At 43.3% G+C, this 24,283-nt stretch overlaps 1 protein-coding gene across 2 annotated transcripts; it reads right to left on the bottom strand.

Annotated features, from left to right (window-relative positions):
• Positions 1 to 8,828: 8,828 nt before the first annotated feature.
• LOC105050353 (cell wall integrity protein scw1) lies at positions 8,829 to 23,085 on the bottom strand. Of its 2 annotated transcripts, none has more exons than XM_010930324.4 (9): positions 22,865 to 23,085; positions 22,587 to 22,766; positions 22,422 to 22,497; positions 20,235 to 20,364; positions 20,039 to 20,150; positions 12,031 to 12,122; positions 11,786 to 11,855; positions 11,590 to 11,672; positions 8,829 to 9,289 (listed from the first exon to the last, which is right to left on the bottom strand). In XM_010930324.4, the coding sequence occupies exons 1-9, from the start codon at positions 22,982 to 22,984 to the stop codon at positions 9,184 to 9,186; spliced, it is 969 nt and encodes a 322-aa protein (XP_010928626.1). In that variant the 5' UTR covers positions 22,985 to 23,085; the 3' UTR covers positions 8,829 to 9,183. The 2 variants fall into 2 exon arrangements, with proteins under 2 accessions (XP_010928626.1, XP_010928627.1); XM_010930325.4 differs by having other exon boundaries at positions 20,235 to 20,358.
• Between the last annotated feature and the right edge of the window lie 1,198 nt (positions 23,086 to 24,283).

Raw genomic sequence — 24,283 nt, 5'->3', positions numbered from 1 at the left:
GTGGAGGCTGGAGACCGAGAGGACTTTCACCGACTGAAAGATGTGTCGGTGCCGAAGCAGAGGGAGCTCGTCATCGAGCAAGCTCTGTACGACGCCGGCCTGAGTTCGGTTCCCCACTTAGGTACTGTTCGGTCTGTCGGTCGTCTTTTGGCTTTTTCATCCGTCTTCGGACTTACGCTAATCCTTTGTTGAAATTGCAGGCATGCCGCCGAGAGTAAGACTGACAGACGCCGACATTCAGCAATATGCGGCGAGGAAGAGATCAGTGCCCGGAGTCGGACCTTCGCGGCCCCCCAAGAGGCCTCAGACATCATCCCCGACCGGCGTTGCGACGGCGGCAGCGTAGCCCGACCCCAAACGGTCGTCGGGCTTTGAACCGGTCATCGCCCTGTCGGTGCCGGCGGTGCCACCCGAGGCGCCGTCCGAGGAAGGGGCGGCTGAGGGGGCAGCCGAAGGAGTGTCGGCTTCCCTGCCCATGGAAGAGGTTCGGGCAGAAGCACATGAGCCCGAACGACCTGCGGCGGCTCCCGTCGCACCCTCAGGAAGAACTCAGTCGAGTTCAAGTTTTTCGTCCCTCTCCGATCTCCGGGCCTAGGCGACTGATCGGGGGAAGGCTCCAATGGCGCCGACGGACGACTCGAGGTCGGCGGGTCGTGTCACATCGTCCGACATTCGGGTCCCCGAGGGAGCGTCGGCCCTGGCCAACCACGACTTGGCCAGGAGGTTGTGTCAGGCAATCATTCTCCCGGCCGACCGGGAGCTCTTGAGGAGTCGGCCGGTGATCGAGATGCTCTCCTCCTTTTACCCGACCATGATCCAGGTGAGCTCTTCTTCTTCTTCTTTCTTCATTATTATTTTCATCATTTCATTTTTCTGACGACCGACCTTCTACTTGTAGCTGATCTACAATATGTCCGAGCTGGCGGCCGGGTACCGGAGGTTCGGCGACATCCGGACGGCCTGGAAGAATAGGGCCGAAACTGTCGAAGTTGAGAAGGCGACGCTGGTGGACCAGCTGAAGTTGTCGGTCGACCGCGAGGCTAGGCTCGAGGAGGAGATCTCCCGACTCACCAACGGCCTAGACGCCTCGGAGGCCGAACTTCAGTCGGCTCGTGAGCAAGTCCAATGCAAGACCTGCTCCGTTCACCGACTGCGGCATGAGCGAGACAGCTGCGTCAGGGAGCTCGAGGCCGAGCGCGAACAACTTCGGGTTAGCCTGGAGAACCTGGCTAAGGCCGAGGAGAACTTGTCCTCCGCCCAAGCCGATGCTGACATAGCGAAGGCGGAGGTGGAGTCGGCCAAAGAGGCATTGAGCCAAACGGTGGAGGACTTCCGTGGCTCGGATGAGTATCGGGAGGAGCTTCTCGAGAGCGGCTTCGCCTCCTATCGGGTGGGGTACGAGGATGCCCGGGACGCGATTCAGAGTCTGCACCCGGAGCTCAACTTGAGCGGCGTCGTTCCTTCAGGGTCGGAAGACCAAGTCGCAGAGGAGGAGGCCGACCCACTGCCGGCAGGACGAGCTGCCGAAGGTGAGGCGGCTCCAACCTCCGATCCCACCCCGACCCGAGCGGGCACACCGGTTGCTCCCGAACTCTTCCCGATGCAGGAAGTCAACTCCGACGAATAGTCGGAGTGTCTGCTCTGTTATCTTTGTATTCTTTTGTTTCTGTTTCGTCTTTGATATTTGTAATCGGGCTTCGACCCAATTTTGTAATCGGGCTTCAGCCTAATTTTGTAATCGAACTTCGGTCCAATTTTATAAATCACTTCAACTAAATGAAATCAAAGACTTTTCAAATTTTTTTCCGCATGCGGTTCAAAGTGTTTGATTTGCTGAGCCATCCCCAAGAGTATAGGTCGTAGCTCCGACATACCTCGTTAGGATGTTCGGTAGGATTTAGCGTAGCCGATCAAAGTAGTCAGTGGCGTGCGTCATGCTAAAGACAGTGCAAGCCCCGATCGCAGGTCGGCGTCCTGACTGTTGTACAAGTTGCATAGGATCCGATGGTCGAGAGTCATCCCGACTGTAGGTCGAGCGTGCATGTCGGGTCGGATGTCGGCCAACCTCCAAACGTAGCATGTCGACACGATCATTTCGTAGAGTCCGATAGTCGAGTAGCATCCGACGTAGTCGGATAGAATAACGATGACAAGTCGAATATCCGTTGTCCGACCCTTGGTCGGACGTAGCACGTCGACACGATCATTCCGTAGAGTCTGATAGTCGAGTAGAGTCCGACGTATTCGGATAGGATAATGATGACAAGTCGAATATCCATTGTCCGATCCTTGGTCGGGTGTGATACGTTGGGACGTATGATAAATGGTGGCAAGCCGAATATCCTTCTACCGATCGTGACCAGGTCGGTATGTCGCGAGTGCGATCGCGATCGTCTTGGCATTTTGCCCTTCTTAGTTGAAGTTAAGTCGGCAAGTTAGCCAGCCGCATTGGTCGAGGCCCTTTGCCTTCAGAGGCGGAGGCCGTCGGTTCGGCGATCGAGCCGTAGATTCGACGATCGACGATCAAGTCGTAGGTTCGGCGATCGAGCTTTAGATTTGGTATAGATTCGACGATCGAGGTATAGATTCGACGATTGAGCCATAGATTCGACGACTGAGTCGTAGATTCGATATAGATTCGACGATCGAGGCATAGATTCGACATAGATTCAACGATCGAAATATAGATTTAGCGTAGATTCGGCGATCGAAACGTAGATTCGGCATAGATTCGGCGATCGACGATCAAGTCATAGATTCGACGATCGAGCCATAGATTCGACGATAGAGCTGTAGGTTCGACGATCGAGCCATAGATTCGACTATCGGAATGTGTTGGTCGAGGTCCTTTGCCTTCAGAGGCCGAGGCCGTCGTAGATATTTCACTCCTTCGATCTCCATCAGGATCTGCGCACGAGGAGCGGAGAGAGGGGTGTAGGAGTCATACCTGCGATACGTCGGTCTCAGACTCCATCATCGGGGAGAGACCCGTCTATCAGTGGGGCCTGCTGGGTTCAGCAGGAGCCCGATTTTTCTTCCGCTTCTCCTTTTGGCCCGTGCCCTCGGTCAGACGCCAGTCAGAAGCTCCTTCGTCCGCGCGCATGTATTTGTATGCGTGCTCCAGCAATTCGGCATACATCTGGGGGAGGGTCTTGTCCAAGGAATATGTGAACCGGGACCCCCTTAGCCCCTTCTTCATGGCCGAGATAGCCATGTCTTCGTTGAGATTCTGGACCTCAAGTGTGGCCGCATTGAATCGGACCACAAAGTGTCGGAGTGTCTCATTTTCTCCCTGCTTGAGGGAGAAAAGACTGTCCGAGGTTCGTAGCGGCTTCCGACTGGTGCTGAAACGGACCACGAAAGAATGCTCGAGCTATCCGAAGGAGTGGATACATCCTAAGCGAAGGTCGGAGTACCAGGCCCTGGTAGCTTTACGAGGCGTGGCGGGAAAGTCGATGCAGAGAAGGGCATCGGTTGCCTCTTGAATTATCATGAGAGTCTTGTAGCTCTCCAGATGTTCAACTGGGTCGGTGGAGCCGTCGTAAGGCTCCACATAAGGCATCTTGAACTGACTAGGGATCGGTTCGTCGAAGATAAATCGGGAGAGAGATTGGGTGGTCTGGAAGTCGACGTCATTCGAAGACTTCTGACCATCTGCCTGGAGCTGGGTAAGCCGACGGTCGATTTCTTCGAACTTGCGTTCGTAGTCGTCTAACCATCAGTGTTGAGAAATCCCAGGGGTCGAACCTCCCGACGAATTTGAAAGTGAGGCGGACGGTGTTCGTGGCCGCTTCTCCTTCCTCCCTCGTTCCAGTTGGAAAGGAGAGGGATGCCGAGACCGGTGGGTGTCGCACCGTGGCCGCCTCGCTCCTTCTCGGTGGGAGTGCTGAGACGGCTGCTCTTGAGAAGGAGACGGAAGTTGAAGCGGGCGTCGGCGGCTGCTTCTGGACGGCATAGGGTGCGCCGCCGGTTGTTCCGCCGGTGGTTGCGGCAACTGAGCCGGTTGTTGTTGGTGGTTTTTGACCGCATCCGTCAGAACGATCATTTGCCCACGATCGCCGTGATCTGTGCCTCCGTGGTCACCACCGGGTGTGGAGAGCTGGGTTCCGCTATGGAGGGTAAAGGAGGGGCCTCTTCCCGATGAGAAGAGTGCCTCGCCGACCCGGTAGCTCTCGATCGCTGAGTCCTGATTTTCGTCATCTCGAGAGATTTTTCAAGCTCTATGGAGCTTGTTGTCTTACCTCTGTCGGCCCCCTACCTGGCGCGCCAAATCTGTAGCGGCCAATCTCCCCATCGTCCGATCGCCGAGGTCGCGCACCTGCAAGGAAAGTCCTCACTGACCGGAGATGCCTCCGACAGGGACCCTCCGACGGTCAAGTCAGAGAGGAGACTAGGCAACAGTCAAAAATCAGGAGCTCAGCGGAAGAGGGAGAGAGAGCTCAAGAGCTTGGAGGCGCTTCAGAGAGCTTACCCATGCCTGAGAAAGCTTGAGATAGCTTACCAAGACTGTTGCCTTATCCCGTTTTATAGTAGAATGCGGTATGATCCCACCATTAATGGTGCAGACAACTGGAGAGTTGTCAAATCGTCGGGGGCTGTCAAATCGGCGTGGGTTGTCAGGTCATTAACCCATGTCCTTAGCAGGACAATGCCCCACGACGGTCGTACAGCATGTCTTTGACAGGAGAACAGCCCATAGCGGTTGTACGGCATTTGGACGGACTGGCCGACTGTATGTCGATATTCGACTGTCGGATCGTCGGGTGGTGACTCGAAGACACCATCGGCTGATCTGGTGCTTTGTGAAAGTCGGACATCGACTGCCACCCCTGACAGTTAGTCGGTGACGTGGATTCGGCCGTTCGATCGATCGAAAATAGTATGGATCTGTTCGGCCGACATACCTTCGATCGAATATTATCGGCAGTCATTGTCGGAGTCGTCCGTTGGTCTGGTCGGTAGAGTCGGACATCAGTCAGACCGGTCCGAGGATAAGTCGACGTACAGGGGTCAGTCGGTATATCCCAACAAGTATGAACATTGAAAGACTCATTGAACGCTTTGCTTGAATTTTCATCCGTAATTTGTTTGGTATACATTTCAAATATCATCGACCTGGCACTCAATTTTTAGCTTAGTTACTCCCTTTGTTATACCTTATATCTATGCCAAGAATAGAACATTGTATGACCCTTAACCACCTGGCTTTGCACAGTTTTTATCAAGTGTCTTTGCTTATCCTTTTCTATCTTGTTCTTCTATTGTTGGGTGTGATTCCTCATTGTGCCACGCTGAAAAGAAGTTCTGCCAATCACGAAAGGCACTGTTGGCCGTTGCATCATCTTCTGGTCATATTTCGTCATCTGCTTTCAGTTTTCTCGTCTTCTCGAAGGACAAGGCAACTGGCTCTAAAACCAACTCCTGGATTGTTACCATTTAAAGCAACTCTTCAAGAAAAAAGAAATTTTTTTTAAATCTTTCAGATGTTTCTCAACTTATAATCAATTGATCACAGGCATAATATGTTTCTTCGTGTTCACGGTCATGACACAAGCAACGCAAAATTTATTAGACTGGAATACAAATCTTAAAATGTATTGGGAAAAATACTATATCAAAAGAATGTAGCATCATAAATTAGAAGTAAATTAAGGATTAGATATTTTTGTACGGTATGGTCTTAGATTTTAATTAAATTTAAAAAACAATTCAAAACATGCCTATCATACATAGGTATACATCCATAAACATATCCTTCTAATTTTTTCTTATATTTTCTATTATATAAAATGAATTTTTATGTTTAAACTTAGACCGGGCAATGGAACATCAGCCTGATAAACATAATTGAACTGAATTTGGATTTCTCAGATCAATTTCATCAATGACGGTTTCAATATTAAAAGATCATTTAAATAGCCCGACCATACCCACCCCTAGAATAAAATAAACAAAGGGTGACTTGACCCAAAAAATAAACAAAGGGTGACTTAACCCAAAAAGGCATAGTTGGTCATATTAATAGTAAAAAGCTAATTGAGCAATTAAAATTAAGAAGGACAGAGATAAAAGTTCTAAAAAATTTAGATTACCAAAATATTTATACATTTAGTAGTAAAAACGTTCTCAATAGTTCAATGTCACTTAATACATTTGATAAAATAATGATAATATAATCAAAGAATATATTTCTTATTATGTTAGAAAATTATTTTCTATCAAGAGGCAGAGTACTGATCTAAAGATGGAGAAAAGGCATGTATAGGACTGGAACTGAGCTCGGACCGGCCTGAGGCCTGTCGGACCGGACTGACTTCGGATCGACTTCAGACTTATTCCGAAACAGTTCAAGCCGGGTTTGGATGTAAATATAGAACCCATCAATAGTTCGGGCCAAGCTCGGACTTATACTGGGCTCAACTCGGGGGCCAGCCCGAGCCTGGGCCCGAATGCTAGCTCGATCTCTCTCTCCTCCAAAGCTTTTCTAAGGCTTGGTCTCGCCATCCCTCGGGTTCGCCTTTGTTTTTCTCCATGGCATCGTCTTCGTTGATCCTCACCTCCACCGTAGATTGGGAGTGCTCCGACTGCTTGCCATCGACTGCCGCCTCGAGCCCTCGATGCCTGCCCCTATCCACTACCGCCCTCTTCAATGCCTTCAATGACCTAATAACCTCTATCCCAGTAATACTTCACTGACCAAGAAGGAGAAGACGCAGCAACGGCAAGCACTAGGGAGTGGTAGCGCGATGTTGGTGAGCTCCGCCATTCTTCCCCACTTCCCCCTCAATTTCGAAGGTTTTTCTTTCTTTGATTTTTTTTGCCTTCATTTCTTTGTAAACCCTAACCCTCTCCTCTTTGATTTGATCGAATTCAAGCGGTCGCCATCTCCTACCTGTCGTGCTACCGAAGAACGAGCACCCCACCCTAATTACAGCAATCACGATCGCGAGCACACCCTTTGCAACTCCATCATCGATCTCATGCTCGACATCATGGCCACTGCCCGATCCTTCAGTGCTTGAGAGCTTGCCTTGATCAATCGGACTTGAGTATAGGCTCGGACCGAGCTCAAATCTCATTTTTCTAAAATAATCGAGCCTAAGCTCGATCCGAAGCCAGAAAAAATTTTTCGAACCAGGGTCGAATTGGGATATAGCCTGGCCTAATCCGACTCAGATCCAGCCCTAGGCACGAAAAAAGCAAACGTGAGAAAAAAAGTTGAAATTTGAAATAAATGCAATACCTTCGGTAGAATGTTTCTTTGCCGAACTGTTAAGTTTTACACACGATCGCGATTTTTTGACAATTGTAGCAATGAAAGAAGGTACTGCAATTAATTCAGAGTCCAAACTCCACGGCTCCATCTTCATTGAAACTATTGCTATGTACCGCATACTTCGCATACACCCACGAGATTCCTCCTGCCATGTGGCATCTAGTCGTGACACACTATGGATAGTAGGATGCAAAATTGTAAAGCCAACACGAGAAGAACCAGATGAACCTTTCACATGCCCTCATTGGCACCCCAAAGCAATTTCCATGACCATGTTGTCTATGGAAAACTTCAGACCGAGACTGAGGACAGCTGGGGGGCCCGCTAGCAAAATGTTGGGAATCCACAGCCACCCTTTTAACAAGACTTCGTCACAAGACACAAGACATCAGCCACCACGCGTCGTATTATCTAAATACCATCTAATGGTATGTTTGCCCATGAACAAGTACAACTTACAAAGGATCGAGTGGATTAGACAATCCCCACTCGAAAATATGGATTGCAATTCTGGCATACCAGCACAGACCGTGGCAACGCCGCTAGCCAATCGGGTTTTCAAGAATATCTTCTGTTCGACAAATGTTTTCATACACGACACAATTCCTGTTTAAAGTAATAACCTCTTAGACATTGAACTATCTTTGCCTCAGCCTTACAACACCTCCCTCAAACCTCGTCTTTTTATCGTAAAACACTTCTATCGTGCTACCAAGGCATGGGCGCAGATATACACTTTCTAAGAGGCTATTCATCTACGAGGCAAAGACATCCAATTAGAACAGGAAAGCAAACCGCCGCCACTTCAAAGGCTGCAGCCTAATCTCCGAAAAAAAAAAAAAATCTTTCCTAGCATTCTACCAACATGGAATTTTTCTAATCCTTTTTCATTGGAGGTTTCAATTATCCAAAACTTTTTGAGCGTAACTAAGCTTCTATACTCCAAGAAATTCATGGATTAAAAATACAAACTACTATATATTATATTATAATAAAAATATTTTTATGCAAAAATCATTATTCTTGCACGTGCATCTCACATGCAGAATGCTAGTTTCATGTTAATCAGTTGTTGCTATTAGTGACACCACCTTGGAATCTGAGAAACAATCCATCATCTAAGGAGCGAGCCATACCTGAGCTAAAACTCCATCTGAGGGCATACATGCTTAGAGCAACTGGCACCTAAGTACATGAAATTATAACAGCAAGGTCTGACCGTCCCCACGTCCTACCATTTCCAAGGCGCTTCATCATCTGCAAAACAAATCCTGCATACAGATAACACCAGCAAATCTTTCCAATTTTGGCTTTATGCTTAGCCTGGAGGTAAGAGCATACCGATCAGTTTCATGCTAAACAGAAGAATGGATGGATGAACTGGTAAATATGAATTGATTATAATGCTCCACACTTTTGAGCTATAAATATGCCAAGAATTGGAGTGTGAGCATTATCTTCCAATGTAATGGAATTGAGAGGTTAAGGTGCTGGTGCAAGATTAAATTCTAAGGCTGATGCAAGCATGGCCAGTTTCCAAAGTATCATACGATGAATTAAGCAAAATGTGCATCCTTCAACTGCATGCATAGATAAAATTGAAAAGGTAATAATTATCCATGTCAATGATGTCAATGCACATCTAAATAACAGATCACTTTGTCCCCTTCAAGTTCACATAATTAAAGATAAGAAAACACTAGTTAACTATGCTGATGATGCCAATGCACATTTAATAACAGTTCATGATGCCCCAAGTGACTTCAACTCATGGAAGACGGTAATGACATTCATTACAACAGGTGCATTCAGTCAAGGATGCTGATGACAACTATTGATGTGGGATGCAACAGCATATTTTCCATGACGGGGCCCATTTCCTATTCCATTATCTTCACAAGGGAAGCTTACACCCCTTCAAGTTTCGGCTGGTAGGTAGTGGGAGCTACATTGTGCTCAGCTGCAGAGCCATTGACTGTATCCTTCCTTCTTCCAAAAGGGTTCTTCGAAAACATATGAACAGTCAAGAAAAAATACAATGTAACAATAATCAGAACTCATCTAATTAAAAAGGAAGAAATGTACAAATGCATTGGGCTGTAATCGCACAAAATGAATTTCAACAATTTGTTGAAAGGAGGCAATCAATATACGTTTTACAGAGATAAGAAAAGGCACAGACATGAATGTCAAGTCTAAAATGTCAAGTCCTATAAACTTGGGGAACAAAAATTAGCTCAAAAGATAAGGTCAGATGTGATAAAGTTATGAATGTGTTGCAACTAGCAATTGAGAATGAGGGATAAATTGTAGCTGATACACCTAAGCAAGGTATGCTAGCATGTCTTTTGAGAAACACTTTAAGAGTGCAGCAGGTTGTGTTCACCCAACTTGACCACGAATTATTTACTTGGTAACTAAATCTGAAAGGGCAAAACTTGGTCCACATTAGAACTCGCATACTTTTGGAACTCATATGGCTTAGTAAGAAATGAAGCAAACATATAAGAACAGTTTAAAGTGCAAGCAGGCATTTTTTTAAAGAGCACTCAGGGCAACAGCTAAAGCATGAAAGCACCCACCTTAAGCAAAGCATTAATCCAGAACTTCACCTGTAAAACGGATGGCCTATGCCAATATAAATGGCTCGATCCAGGTGTAGGTGCCTACGCAGCTCCTATGCTTACAGGTGCAACAGGCAGGCGAACCAGGTTGGACACCTCAGATGGGCCAAGCACCCAATAACCTGATACCTGCCCTGTTGTATTATATAATTTTAGCTTCCCTGCCACATGCCCCTCTTCTTGAAACAGACGCTGTCAGCCACAAGCTACTATGACCATCCCATCAGAAGCGATGCCAGCCACGGCTCCTATGGCCATTCCTATCAGAAGCAATGCCAATTCTGTTCACTTGTATACTGCCTACATTGTAATAAATCACTACAAGTGGGTATAACAGCTTAAGTAAACCTTCTAGGTTGATGGCAAGTGGAACAACCTGAGAACAGAATACAATGCAAAACCTTTCTTTTTGATGTCAACTGGACCAACCAGAGAACAAAATGAAGTGCAAAGTTTTCTCCATAATAATGTAAAAGTTAATAATTTACTCATATAAATCAGCAATGCTGAAACAGTTGGGACAAAACCCAAAAAGTGGCAAGTCCTAGGTCAGAATCATATCTTTCCTCATCAATCTAAAACTGAATGCAATTTCTTGTTCAAATGAAACAATCTTAAGCAATAAATTGTGCTTTCTCTACCACTGGTTCAACCTAATAAACCAAAGCAAACTCAGATATAAGGTGTTAAATGCAAGCCCTTCCAGTTCAAGTGGTGCAGATATGATCAGAATTCAGGACTGTAAGAATCAACAGTATTGTGGCGTCTGAAATTTATATTAGATAAAAACTCTGAAATTAAATAACTCAGATTGTCACAGAAAAATCAGTATGAGCAAAGCTATGACCACATAGGTGATAATATCCAGTTGGGGCCCAATCCTCAAGCCCAAATAGAAAACAAGAGAGCTAGAGAGACAAAGAATATATATAGGTACAAGAAGAAACATCCTTTATTCTTCACCAAGAACTAATTGCACCCTCTTCTTCTCCTTTCATAGTTTTCGACATAATAAGGCTTACTAAATAGGCCTTTTTTTACTAGGACCTCAGTTACCAAAAGCGGGTCCAGTGTAGGCAGGTGGAAGTGGTCTTAAAAAATTTGAATAACAAAACACTTGGGAAGCAGGTGACAGAACGAGTTTCCAAGGAGACTTGGAAGATCCGACCTTCCACCCTAAACAAAGGATTCCTGCTATAAAGATTAAGATACCATTAGCCTTTCTCCCTAAGAAAAGAAGAGAGAGAGAGAGAGAGAGAGAGAGAGAGAGAGAATCAAAATAAAACATTTTAAAGCCTTTCCTACTGGAACATATACAAGACATTCTAAGAACAGAAGAATTTGTATATTAAAGAACCCAATATATAAAGCCATTAAAAGCAATTCTAAGCATTACCTTAATTAAGTAAAACATTTCCTGATCAACACCATATGTATAATAGGGCACAGAAAATTATCCTCTTTAATAAGTCTTAGACCCCACTAGAGAAATAGCCAAAAGAGCCGTAAAAATTGCCAAGCGAATGACAGAAGACCTAATTGCTAATTCCCTCTAGAAACCATGTGGGCGACAGTAGTGCATAACTGATAGTTTATACTTTATGACCATCAAGGAGACAATGGAAGTTCAGATATCACCAGAAAGCATGAACAATGACAGGAAACATAATTAACTATGGAAAAGGATATTGTATTCGCATGCCACCGCGACCGGAGCTAGGAAGAACAGCACCCTGCAGATTCTGGTGAACAGTTATGGCGCTGTTCACATCCTGCACAGATAGTTCCATTTTTTTATGAATTAAATATAAAAGCATAATCACACTCAAAGCAATATACTGGCTTAAAATGCGAGCTTAGGAAGTGCAATTTGTTTGCTACTCACATCAAATTCAATGAAGCAAACAGTATTTCTTTCCTGACGCAAAATTTTCATTTGTTTATAACCAGGTTGCCTGCACAGTCAGCAAAAAAATTATAAAAGAACGATACGTGACAAAGAAATATGCAGCCTGATCTATAACAGGGAACTAAATACATATGGAGAAGATATCATTCTCAGTGTTAAAGATAAAGAGCCACCACTTTTGTTTGTGTGTGTGTGTGCAGCGGCAAGTTCAAGATTCGTACACACTAAGAAGGCCCCCAAGTTCTTCCTCATTTACATTCTCGCCAAGATTGCCAATAAAAAGAGTATTGCATGGAGGATTGTCTTTTGTATTCTGCAAAACAAAGACAAAAACAGCAAAAGGCATGTAAAATGTGAATGGACAAATTTGATGGGATAATTGAAGCAAGCCCTAGTGATACGCTCGCCAAGTGAAAATAAAAATAGTGACTAAAGGAAACTGCAACTGTAATATAAAGATCTAAGGCTGTGTCTGGTTGTGTGATCAGTTAACCCAGATAAATGGGTTAATTTGCTCCCAAAACACTATGATGCAAAAGCTCCACCACTTTACCCTCATAATGAATTGGTTACTTTCTTGTGTTTGGCAGGCTAAAGTGGAATCAGTAAAGGAGGCCTCTTTTTCTGTTTAACCCTCCTTTAACCCACAACCAACACAGTCTAAGTGGATCATGGTTGTATCCTCTGCACGAACGAAGGATTCACCTTCCTTCACACTACCACTGGATCCTCCACTGCTCACTTTGAGATCTTTGCAGGTGGAAGAATGACTGAGTTCAGAGTGCTTTCAGATTTGTATCCAATGGTGGATTCGCATGAAGGAAGGTGAATCCTTCTTTCGCATGCAGGATACAACTGCGATCCAGCCTAAGTCATTAAGTGGTGCTCTATCAGGCTGCAATTTCAGAATCAGTATTATGAGGCTTAAATAACCAGGAAAGCATAAGAAATTCCTATCAATGAAATCTGGGAAAACCTAATGTACTGTTAAATGCATTGATATGCAATTTATGTGTAGATTTTATATCACTCAATTTCTGTACTTACATCACATTAAATGTTATGCATGTCTACTGCCTTAACAAGTTATATTATTCTATGGACATTTATCGATACATTGACGTGTCTGAAGTAGGCTTAAGAGATTAACCAAACTCACAGAATTCCCAGAGTAAACTACAATCTTTATTCCTCTAATAAAGAGCTCGAAAGTTTCAAGTATTATTTTCTCATATAAACAATCTGCTTTATATGTAAGATCAAAATTTACGTGTTTGGCTTTCATGTCCCATGTGTTGTCCAAGAAATTTGAACCACTATGAAAATGGATCAAGTAACTATCATCTCAATACTTAGATCCCATGGACACCCACTACATTATCCTGTCTCTACATATAACTCTTACACCAACCACAAAGGCCCGTGCTATGATATGCAAACACAAATAGCAAGTTTTCAAATTTTTAGGACAACTTCAATTCTTGAGATCTCACGTGGGTCCCCATTGTCCTTTTCCATTACAAAGATGATAGTTGGCAAGTAAAAATATCCTTTTCTTGAGTAGGGCTTCAGATTTGTCAGGAAACAGATAAGTAGCATTTTTTCCTTGGAAAAGGCTTTTGAGATCTTTCCAGCATTTCTATGATCAGTTCCATCATCTATTTAGGCCCGGTAAATCATCCACAAGTCATCAAGTTCCTAGATCCGCCACCCTGACATTTTACTCAAGACTCGATATGTATTTAGCTTCCAGGAAGTATGAACTTCTAAAATTTCTACTTTTACACCAATTTAATGCAGCAAGAAAGACCATTAGGAACAACATTGAAAAAAGATGAAAATAATAAATTTAAAATGGACTAGATTATGGATTGGATGCACATGAACATAAAATTGTACACAAAAAATTAGCATGTTGTATATGTGGGGTCAGCTATGTGAATCCTACTTCACAGCTAAAGATAGTCTATATCCCTCAATCCAACTTGTACCAATCATGACCTCTGTTTCAATCTTTCAACAAATATATAGATATTATAATTCATAGAAGTCGTCCTTCACTCACAGTGCACATCAAGACCATCTCAAAAGTTTGCCCTTGCTTCATCCTCTGTAATTGAAATTCTAGACTTTCATCTAATATACTAAACTCACATATGACTGCAATCTCCCAATTTTATGACATCTTCATGTCTGGTGGCATAAGCTTATGCTCATTAGCTTTCTCATGGCCTAGATTTTGTTTCATAGAAGAAAAATGGCCATACTTTTGTATTACAAAGCTTCCTTTAACATCCAAATGGTATTATATGGTTGCATATCACAACTGTTGGGTGAATGTCTAGCTAGGACATCACCTCCCAGGACCTTTTCAGTACCACGCGATGCAGCAGAAAGAAAGAAAAAACAAAACAAACAACAATCAAAATATATGGATCAGCCATAAAAGAACTCGCCTCCACAGAGCATGCAAACTTCACTATGAAAAAAAAAATTACAAGAGGAGATCTCTCTCTCAACTCTTGTACACCCAATTTCTCTCTCACCTAAAATTCTCCTCACAAAAGCTCTCTCTTGGAAAACCCCCTGAACCCCTGAAATGCCTGGCGTCCGCTATCCAGGAGCCTCGTGCTCCTCTCTCAGCGATACACCCTTTTTTCTTCTCTCTGCGGGCTTCGTACGACGCTTCCTGCAGCAAAACAGCAGACCACACTCTCTGTTCATGTTCACAGCCCTTTTATAAGGCTTAAACCCACTTAGATTAGATTTAAGACTCCTTAATCAACCCAAATCAAGTTCCAAGCCGTTGAATCAAGATCGTGAGCCACCCACGCCGTCCGATCGCGCTCCGATCCACGAAATAGTGTTGTGGACCGCGAGAAACGCCTAAGAAATGCCCACGCAGTCCACAGACCCGCCCGTGGATCGGGGTACAGGCCCAGGCACAGCGCCTGGGCCGGCCCACGCGTGCGGGCCTGGGCCACGCCTGCGCCGGGCACCTGGGCCCAGGCCGCCCCGCGAACCCGCACGCCCCCCTGGGCCGCGCACCTGGGCCATGCTTCGCCGCCTGCGACCGCGCCGCCGTCGGCGGTCCTCCGTCACCTCGGGTCTCGTGCCGACTTCAAAAGCTCGTATCTCCATCCGAGCTCCGTTTGGAGTGATCTTGATCTCGTTGGATTCCGTTTTTCACTGCGGACCTCGCTGTAAGCTCAATGTGGGCTGAATCTCGAGGCATCAAATCCTAACAATCTCCATCTTGACTCGATATTCGACCTCCTCCTAACTCCGAGAGCTTCTGGATCTCCTCGCCCCCATGCCCTGAGGCAATCGCTTGCTGATCATGGATTGGCAAACATGGGAGTCGAGCCAGGTAGCTCGATCCCATCTCCGTTGTATGCTGTGCTCCTCCTGACCTGAGACCTGCTCGGGACATCATCCTGCGGCAATAGGAATCTTACCTTGCGACGTCGCCTCTCGTCCTCCCGAGTCTCCTGTCTCGTGCCCGATCCACCTCCTGGAGCTCCACCTCGCTCTGGGCTCCACCTGACTCCCAAAGCTCCACATCGCATTGGGCTTCTTGCTAGATAATAATATCCTCTGCTCCCCTTCTTTCCCTCCAGCACAATCCTATCGCCACATAGCACCCTCAGGATTTCTTCACCAGCTACCGTCTTGTAGCCTCTCGAATCCAGTCTGCTAAGTGAGATAAGATTCCGTCTGAAATCGGATATATATCGAACCTTCCCCAATCTCTTCACTGCACCATCATGTGTCTTCCAGCTGACCATCCCAATACTTCTGATCGCACAACTCGATCCATCCGACAGATATACAGTGCCCTCACTATTCTCCAGAGAGTCAAACTGCTCCTCTCTGCAACATACATGATAGAGACATGCAGAATCTAATATTCACTGTTGGGAAGAAGTAGATACCTCATCAGATATTTCTAAAACATCTCCATCTGAATTGCTGCCGACCGTCGCTACAGCAGCCACCGTTCGATTTTTAAGTTGAAGGCAATCTCTGACTAGATACCCCAACTTCTCACACCGGTAACAACTGATTTTGCTCAAGTCCCTCCTAGACTTGGACCGCCCTCATCGCGATCTTCTGTCGCTCCGTCTATCGCCTCCTACTCCTCCAGAAACCACCAAAGCTGAGCTACCGCCATCTGAATTCGAAGCCGGATTCTCCCTCCTGAGAACTTCGTTCTGGAGTATCGCCACGACGACCTCATCCATCTTGATAGTGCTTTTCCCCACTAGAAGAGCAGTCACCAAGGACTCATACGAAGGTGGAAGCGATGCTAGCAAAACCAGCACCCTGGTCTTCTCCTCGACATTCTCGTCAACGCTAAGGAGATCGGTGAAGATCTTCTGAAAGTGACTTAGATGCTCTGGTGAGAGACTTCGCCTTGTACAACTCCTCGAGCTTCGACCACAGCATCGTCGGAAAAGTCTCGCTCAACACATGGATCACCACCTCATCCGTCAGGTACATGCGGATGGTACTCACCGCCTGCATCTGTAGCCATTTCCAATCTCACACCTTCATGATGGTCGGCTTCTCATCGCACAAGAGAGCATCGATCAATCCATGTTGGATAAGCACATCCTTCATCCTTGCCTGCCACAAGGAGAAATTGCTCTTACTATTAAATTTGTTGATCTCCATCTTGATTGATCATGTCTTCTCCATCTTCAATCTTGCTCACCACCGCTGCAATCTGCGTCTTTATACCGCCTCGCTCTAATACCACTTGTTGGGTGAATGTCTGGCCAAGACACCATCTCCCAGGATCTTTTCAGTACCACGTGATGCAGCAGAAAGAAAGAAGAAACAAAATAAAAAACAATCAAAATACGTGGATCAACCACAAAAGGGCTCACCTCCACGGGGCATGCAAACTTCACTATGAAAAAAAAAATTTACAAAAGGAGATCTCTCCCTCAACCCTTGTACACCCAATTTCTCTCTCACCTGAAATTCTCCTCACAAAAGCTCTCTCTCTCGAAAGACCCCCTTAACCCCTGAAGTGCCTGTCGTCCACTGTCCAGGAGCCTCGTGCTCCTTCTCTCTCAGCGACGCACCCTTTTTTCTTCTCTGCAGGCTCCGTACGATGCTTCCTGCAGCAAAACGGCAGACCACACTCCCTGTTCACGTTCACAGCCCTTTTATAAGGCTTAAACCCACTTAAATTAGGTTTAAGACTTCTTAATCAACCCAAATCAAGTCCCAAGCTGTTGGATCAAGATCAGGAGCCACCCACGTCGTCCGATCGCGCTTCGATCCACGAAATAGTGTCGTGAACCGTGAGAAACGCCCAAGCGGTCCACAGACCCGCCCGTGGACCGTCCGATCCACCGTGGATCGGGGTACAGGCCCAAGCGCTGCACCTGGGCCTGGGCCGCGCCCGCGCCGGGGTCCTGAGCCCGGGCCGCGCCCCGTGGGCCCGCACGTGGGTTGGGCTGCACGCCCACCTGGGCCGCACTCCTCGCGCATTGGCCCCACCTGGGCCGCGCCGCCGCCGCTCCACCGGCCCCCACCAGCCGTCGGCGGTCCTTCATTGCTTCGGATCTCGTGCCGACTTCAAAAGCTCATATCTCCTCCATCCGAGCTCCGTTTGGGATGATCTTGATCTCGTTGAACTCCATTTTTCGCCGCGGACCTCGCTATAGGCTCAATGTGGGCTGAATCTCGAGCCATCAAATCCTAACAACAACAAAGAAGTATCTTCACTTCACCCACCCTGCTTTGATCTTGTTGCAAAATCATTTATATTCTCCATTCTGCATGATGATGCCAATGCTGCAAAACCAATTGATGGGGAAATTACTTGTCCCTTCAACATATCACATTAAATAGATACACTGGTGATTGCAGAAAAGTCTCTCATATGAACCACATGCCTAACTTTGAGCATTTCCTAGATATGTCCATATTGCATCAATTTCGGTTTTAAACTGAAGAATTTGACCAGTATTCCATGCAATCCAGCAACTTGGCTGATAGGAGCTTGAACAAACAATTTTGAGGGCTGATAAATATTATCCACTTTATTTCCTAATCTAGATAGCTCTTTGATAATCTGAATTGGATTTTTCTGTCAATGGCAACATCAACTAACATTACACCTAAGCCAAACGAGCATGTAGGCCTCCCAATGGATGTAAGCGAACTAGCGTTAACAATAACATCAACTAACATTACATCTAAAAGCCTACAACCACAAAAAAAGACCCAGAATTTCCATAAAATGTGTGGTCATTGTTATTCTCGCATGGTTGTCCTAAATATTCTCTCTCTCTCTCTCTCTGTGTGTGTGTGTGTGTGAAATAGAGTGGGGATGCCACCACTAGAAATTTAACCCTGGACCACTCACTTGTAAAGAGGAATTCACCCGGCTAAGGCTACTTGGCATCCTAAGCAATCTTGAAATACTCATGATAGCCTATTAAAAAAAAATGCATTCCACATTAACAAAATTATTCTATTTTCTTCCTCCACATTAAATGTTGTTGGAATTGAAAAGAAAGCATACCTACCTAACTGACCTTCCTAGAATGATGCCAAACTTGTCTTTTAAAAATCTATATTGCTCTAGCACTTTGCACCTTTCTCTAGTGACATTATTAAAATTGTTATATAGATGACTTCAACAAAAATGTAATCATGGACTACTACAATAAAATAGGCAAAAGACCAATATGGCAATAACTTAATCACCTACATCCAACAATTTAGAACTTCCAAAATGACCACCATCAACCCAATAACTTCATAGTCCTAAATCAAATGGTTGGATCATCAATTGATTGCAATGTCTGTATGGTATGTCCATCCACTTTGGTCTTTCATATGGTTTAAATATACATAGTTGGTTTTAATTTTATTCCCTAAGGTTGTGTTTGAAAACGGAACAAGTTTACAGAGAATAAATGGGTTAAATCACTCCTACTCCCCTTTACTCCAGAATAAATCACTCCACCCTATATGGCGAAGTAATTTATTCCTTGATTAAGTGGATAAAGGGGGCTGGAAGGCAAAAGGTTGTGTACCAACTTTTCACAAGTATAATTATTACCCTTTCGAAACAATGGTTTGACCTAAGTGCTGCAATGAGAGTTAGGCTAGAAAAGGGCGAAATAACAAGGTTAAATGACTTCTACTTTCTCTTATTATGTTTCCAAATGCAGCCTAATGATATTATATTCCCACCCTTGCATTTTGCATGTTCAACAATAGATTTCTACATTCTATGTTCTTCTCATGTTATCTTTCAGTCTTTCCTATATGGATTTCTATAGGAAGAAGAATACGTTCAGCATCAAATTAGGTTGGTCATGGTTCTCTAGCTTGTTGAAAACCACAAAGTTACCTTCTATGTAGGTTTTGTTCTACATCTGCTCGGCAAGAATATTGTTTGCACAAAAACATGGTGTAGTTTACTTCAGAGATTTTCTGGATGGAGGTCATAATCCATAACTCTAAACCAAAGAAACACTAAGAGTCCATAACATATTAAAAATGATTATATACAACAGTGACTATGCAATGGCATGGAATCTTAAGAGATGTCCAAGAACATCAAAGGAGTCCATTCATTGAATATTTTCTAGGATTACTATGGCAGTGAGAGGCTAACAAATTCGTATCAGCCAAATAAACCAAGTTCAACGATTTTGATTGCTTCTTCATCATTTTAAATGATATGGATTTAACAGGACCAACGCATGGACCATGCAACAAGGGAGTAAACTAAAGTTTAACCTAAGATTTCGAACTCAATTTTGTTTTCAATTTTCAAAGCAACAGCAAAACAGAATGTTCTCACAATAAAACAATATCAGGTTCTTTAGTATGGATGGTAAATCATTGTGCTTAGGCCATCTAGTACAAGCAGTTACTCATCCACATAAGACAGATAAATAGCAACGTTACATGTATGATGCAAGACAGTAATTAACATCATTTAGGCCAAGTTAAGAAAAGAATGTTGTGAAACAAAATTCAAGCTGCGAACTAAATGGCATCTAGCCAAACAACATATTAGCACAAACAAACATCAACTGATTTATCACTGTAAAGGAACTTTGAAAAATAAATGTTTAACATAACAAGAATGACTGATGTAAGACCATTTCTTTAAAATATATTAATATGTTGGAAAATAAGTTTTTAAAAAAAATAAATATTAGAAAATGGCAATTTATACATGGCAAATACCTGAATAGGAGAATAACCACTAGGTGCTGGCATAGGAGCAGGAGTAGGCATAGACACTTGAGGTACTGGATAACCTCCATATGGGTCATATGGAGCAGATGGAGCCATATATCTAAATTTCAAAGCCCAAAAAAAAAAATCAAAAAAAGGAAGATACAGATTGACGCAATATGATGCACAAGATTTGCTAATTTACCCTGGGGTTCCATAAACTGGAGGTGGTGGCGGAGGGTGAAAAGGAGGAGTTGGATAGCTTGCATAATTATAGTCCCCACCAGTTCGCAGGCGTTTACTCTGGTCAACGGAGCTTGAGTTGGCCACTACACCTTAAAATAAGAGAATCATATGCATACATGTTCTATAATTTATAACTCAACAAATATATTTTAGGTTAAGCACATCACAAGGACAGAAAACAGATGAAAGGTATGAATATACTACATTTGAATGTTCACAAGCAAGCATATACAGACAAGAACATATAAAAAAAATATAAATTTATGAGATGTTACAAGGTGCTTGGTATATGTGAAATGAAAAGACCAAGGTGCAAAGATAACAGTTTCACCATCACAACTCATAGAAAATGATGCCATCCAATTGGAAGTTGCTTACATAAACTATATGATACTCAATGAAATCAATAAATAATAAAATAACTAATAAGTAATTGATTGTTTAACTTAAGAGACCTTATTGAGTTTGGGTAAGCTTACTCTTTAAATATGTACACCGACATGCTCATCAGTTTACCAGGCAGTCATCAGCATACTGTTGGTGTTATGCTTGTGTATGCTGATCTGTTCACTTATGATATCAAAATAACAGAAGTGGATGACCAGATGAGGCATGCAAGAACCTACCTAGATCTGACCAAATTCCACATATAATCATGACCATCACCAAAAGCATTAACTATCTAAGGTCTGGTTAGCACATCCTCCTTCACCATTGATTTCTAAACAAATACGACATCCTCTACCACTACGAGCTCTGCCAAATACTTTTGCATAACTCCATCTACATCAGGGCTTCCAAAACTCCTTCCCAGAAGTCCAAACCACCATAATAGAGACCTCCTTCGAATTCTATAACCTATGCTGATACCATTTTTTTACATTCACCGCCAAAACTGTACAACTACTATGTTTCTTCTATGGTTTCTAAGACTACTAAACGTGCATCCCATTTATTTTGTTTTTATCTATCTAACCTTTGTACCTTTATTAATACAACTTTCCCCTAAACTGTAAAACTGAGAATCATAAGAAATAAAGTTTTTTTTTTAAAAAAAAAAAGAGTAAATGTCAGAAAAAGAGACAATGTGCCACCCATTTCTTGATAGATTTTAGCCTGTCATATGTAAATCCTTTAGCAAAGGATTTTAGTGTACATGATTTTATGCTCCTCCTACGTCAGTCTCATAACCATATGCAGGATCGGGATCCTGGGTATTGAAGCAAACAAAACAAAACTAAATGACATCAAGTCGTGTGTTGAAGCAAAAGAACCAAAACTAAATGTCATCAAGTCATGTGTGTTGAAGCAAAAGAACCAAACCAAAACGAAATCAATCCTAATAAAGAAAACGATGTAACGAAGTCAACCAAGCACAGATAAATTTCTCACAATATGATTGAACACCATAGTTCTAATTTATATTGTACTTCTAATTGCTACTTTTGGGAAATCGCATTAGCAATTGTCTACTTCACCTTTCAATTGTTGAACATGACATAGCAAAGCATAAATAGCAGCAATCTTGTTAAGAACTCCAAGCATAGTCCACCAAAGTTATAAAACATCTAAAACTGCTAAGATATGACCACTGGTAGACCATCGAGTAGGAATTGTGTCACAATCATCTTTAATCACTCCTTTAATGACCAAGATACCATTTCAGACCCACAGATTTTCATCCTTTGCTGCTTCAAGAAATTTTAGCCCTTTTACCATAAAATCATTACTCACATGTCCAATTTTCTTCTAGAAGTGTAACTGCATCTCAACTGCACGGGACCATCCAAAAAATACATGTCAGCAAGTCTACCTTCAAAGCCACAAAGCACAATTTCACATTCTTCTGTTTGTACAAACCAACCACACCATGACATAAATGTTCAAATTTTTTTCTTCACAGGCAGCATCTTGCTTGCCATTCCACTAAGCTATAACAATTTGATTTTGTCCATTCCAATAAGCAATTTCTTAACAATCTAGTAAGGAATTGATGCAGACACATTAGATAAATTAGCAGCTGAATAGATACCGAAATACACTAAAAAGTTTTGACATCAAACAGGTTTAGTTGATCTCTCCCTCCCCCTAGTGATTAGCAAACTCCTACCCAAAATGAGAAACCGTAGGCAACAGGGTTACGCACCTCTCTTGACAAAGAGATTCTTCTTTGCCATCTCCGTGTGCAAGACAGAATTTGTTTCGGCATCAAAGACCAAGTCCTGAACACCAGAGCCGACATTAGCTCTTTCGGGTCCAAATATCCAAGCCAGAAGAGCAATAGAAACGACGACGATAGAGGGGCAATCACCTGAAGAGCGTTTTTTGCTGCCACGGCGTGCTGAGGAGAAGAGAAAAGGGCGAAACCCATGGGCTGCTCCCCTTTGAAGTTGATCTGAGATGCCTCGAAGCCCGGCAACCACCTTAAGAGATTGTGGAGCTCCCTCTCCTTCACATCCCCCGGGAGACCCGAGATAAAGATCGTCCGAACCTTCGATAGGAAAGAAAACCAAGAAATCGTCGGTGATTTATAGGAGACAAAGTGGGTTAGCGCCAAGAACGAGAGACGCAAGAGAAGGGAGGCCGTACCTCGTCGGGGGCGGAGCGATTAGGGTTTTCGACGTGAATGGGAGGGGCCGCCGCCGCCGCCTGCGCCTGCGGCGGTGGCACCCACTGCTGGTGGTACGGGTGTATGCCAGCGCTGGCCATAGCGGCGGAACCCTAACCCTACGGATTCTCTTCTGCCTCTTGTCGCAGGAGCTGGGAGAAGACGCTCGGCCTTTCGCTTCGCTTGGAAGCTAAAGCGCGGTAGGAGCTTCCCCTTCCTCATCTCGTATTTAAATACCCAAAGCGTGAACGAAGTGCGGTCAGTTGCCCCGCGGTAAGACTTGAACTTAGCGGGTGCTTGTTTGGAGGAATCGAGATCTGAAGCAGCCATCGGAATGGATGTACTTCATTTCAACCATTTAATTGACTGAAGATAGTCTGATTTTAATTTCAATTTTAAAAAAAATAAAAATAATTTAATCCATCTAAAACTTAATTTTTTCTTTCTCCTATAAATTTAAATTTCAATTCTAATTTAAATCATAATTTCAATCATAAATCAAATATTTTATTAAAATGATCATAGAAAGTCATGATTTTTATTGGGATGAATAATAAACTGCAATATAACGATCGCTAAGTAGGATTTTTATTTAAAAAAATATAAAATTTATTCCCTTCCAAGAGGAAAACTCAATCTCATGAAATTGACTAAGCCCAAATATTGAGAATCACTTATTAGAAATTCAAGTTCAAGGATTGATGTACATGAGAAAAAAATTTTATATAACCAAGTTTGTGAAGGTTCCAAACCCAAACATTAGGATTGAGGTTGATTGGGAGGCATCTTTTATCTCTTCAATAGTTGTGCAACATAAATAGATGTTTAAAAAATATTTAAAATAATTTTAAATTGACATATTTATATTTTTCTATCTTTCATTTCTCTCTCATACTGGTCTATCGCACTACTTTTCTACAACTAGTTATTTTTGTTGAATAATTTGCATCTAATATATGCTTATATGTCTGTATACTATCATAATTGGATTCTCAATAAATCAAAAGTAAAATAAATCACCATAAATAGTGACTACTACCGAAAAAATAAATAAAGGATATAAAGCTCGAATTTCATTTGATGCCCTTATCCAATATATCTCATTAATTTTTACTATATATTGATTGGGCATGATACACACAAAAGGACATTGAGTGATACCTTCCTCACCATTTCAAAACTAGGTTGAACGATCTATATTTTTTTCCCAATTTACCATCCTTTCTTTTTACTTGCAATGAATTAAAGTGATCAGCTTTAAGCATGATAAAAATATGGTTGGATAATGTTTTTAAAAAAAAGGCAAGAAAAGTACATGGGTCAGGTGATCATAAATAATGATTAAGATAGTTCAATAGTTCAGTGTTCACATGATATCCAACGGGATTGAGTAATTAGAC

This window comes from Elaeis guineensis, chromosome 8 (assembly GCF_000442705.2).
Source record: "Elaeis guineensis isolate ETL-2024a chromosome 8, EG11, whole genome shotgun sequence".
NCBI lineage: Eukaryota > Viridiplantae > Streptophyta > Magnoliopsida > Arecales > Arecaceae > Elaeis > Elaeis guineensis.
The sequence above is the reverse complement of the archived record's forward strand: the minus strand, read 5'-3'. Positions and strand labels throughout refer to the sequence as shown.

Excerpts from the sequence above, each read along its gene's own strand:
- LOC105050353 (XM_010930324.4), bottom strand. The coding sequence starts at position 22,984 with ATGGCCAGCGCTGGCATACACCCGTACCACCAGCAGTGGGTGCCACCG. Across the intron at positions 11,856-12,030 it reads CTTGGGGGCCTTCTTAGTGT|GCAACCTGGTTATAAACAAA; the intron begins GTACGAATCTTG and ends CTGACTGTGCAG. Across the intron at positions 11,673-11,785 it reads TTTGCTTCATTGAATTTGAT|GATGTGAACAGCGCCATAAC; the intron begins GTGAGTAGCAAA and ends CTATCTGTGCAG.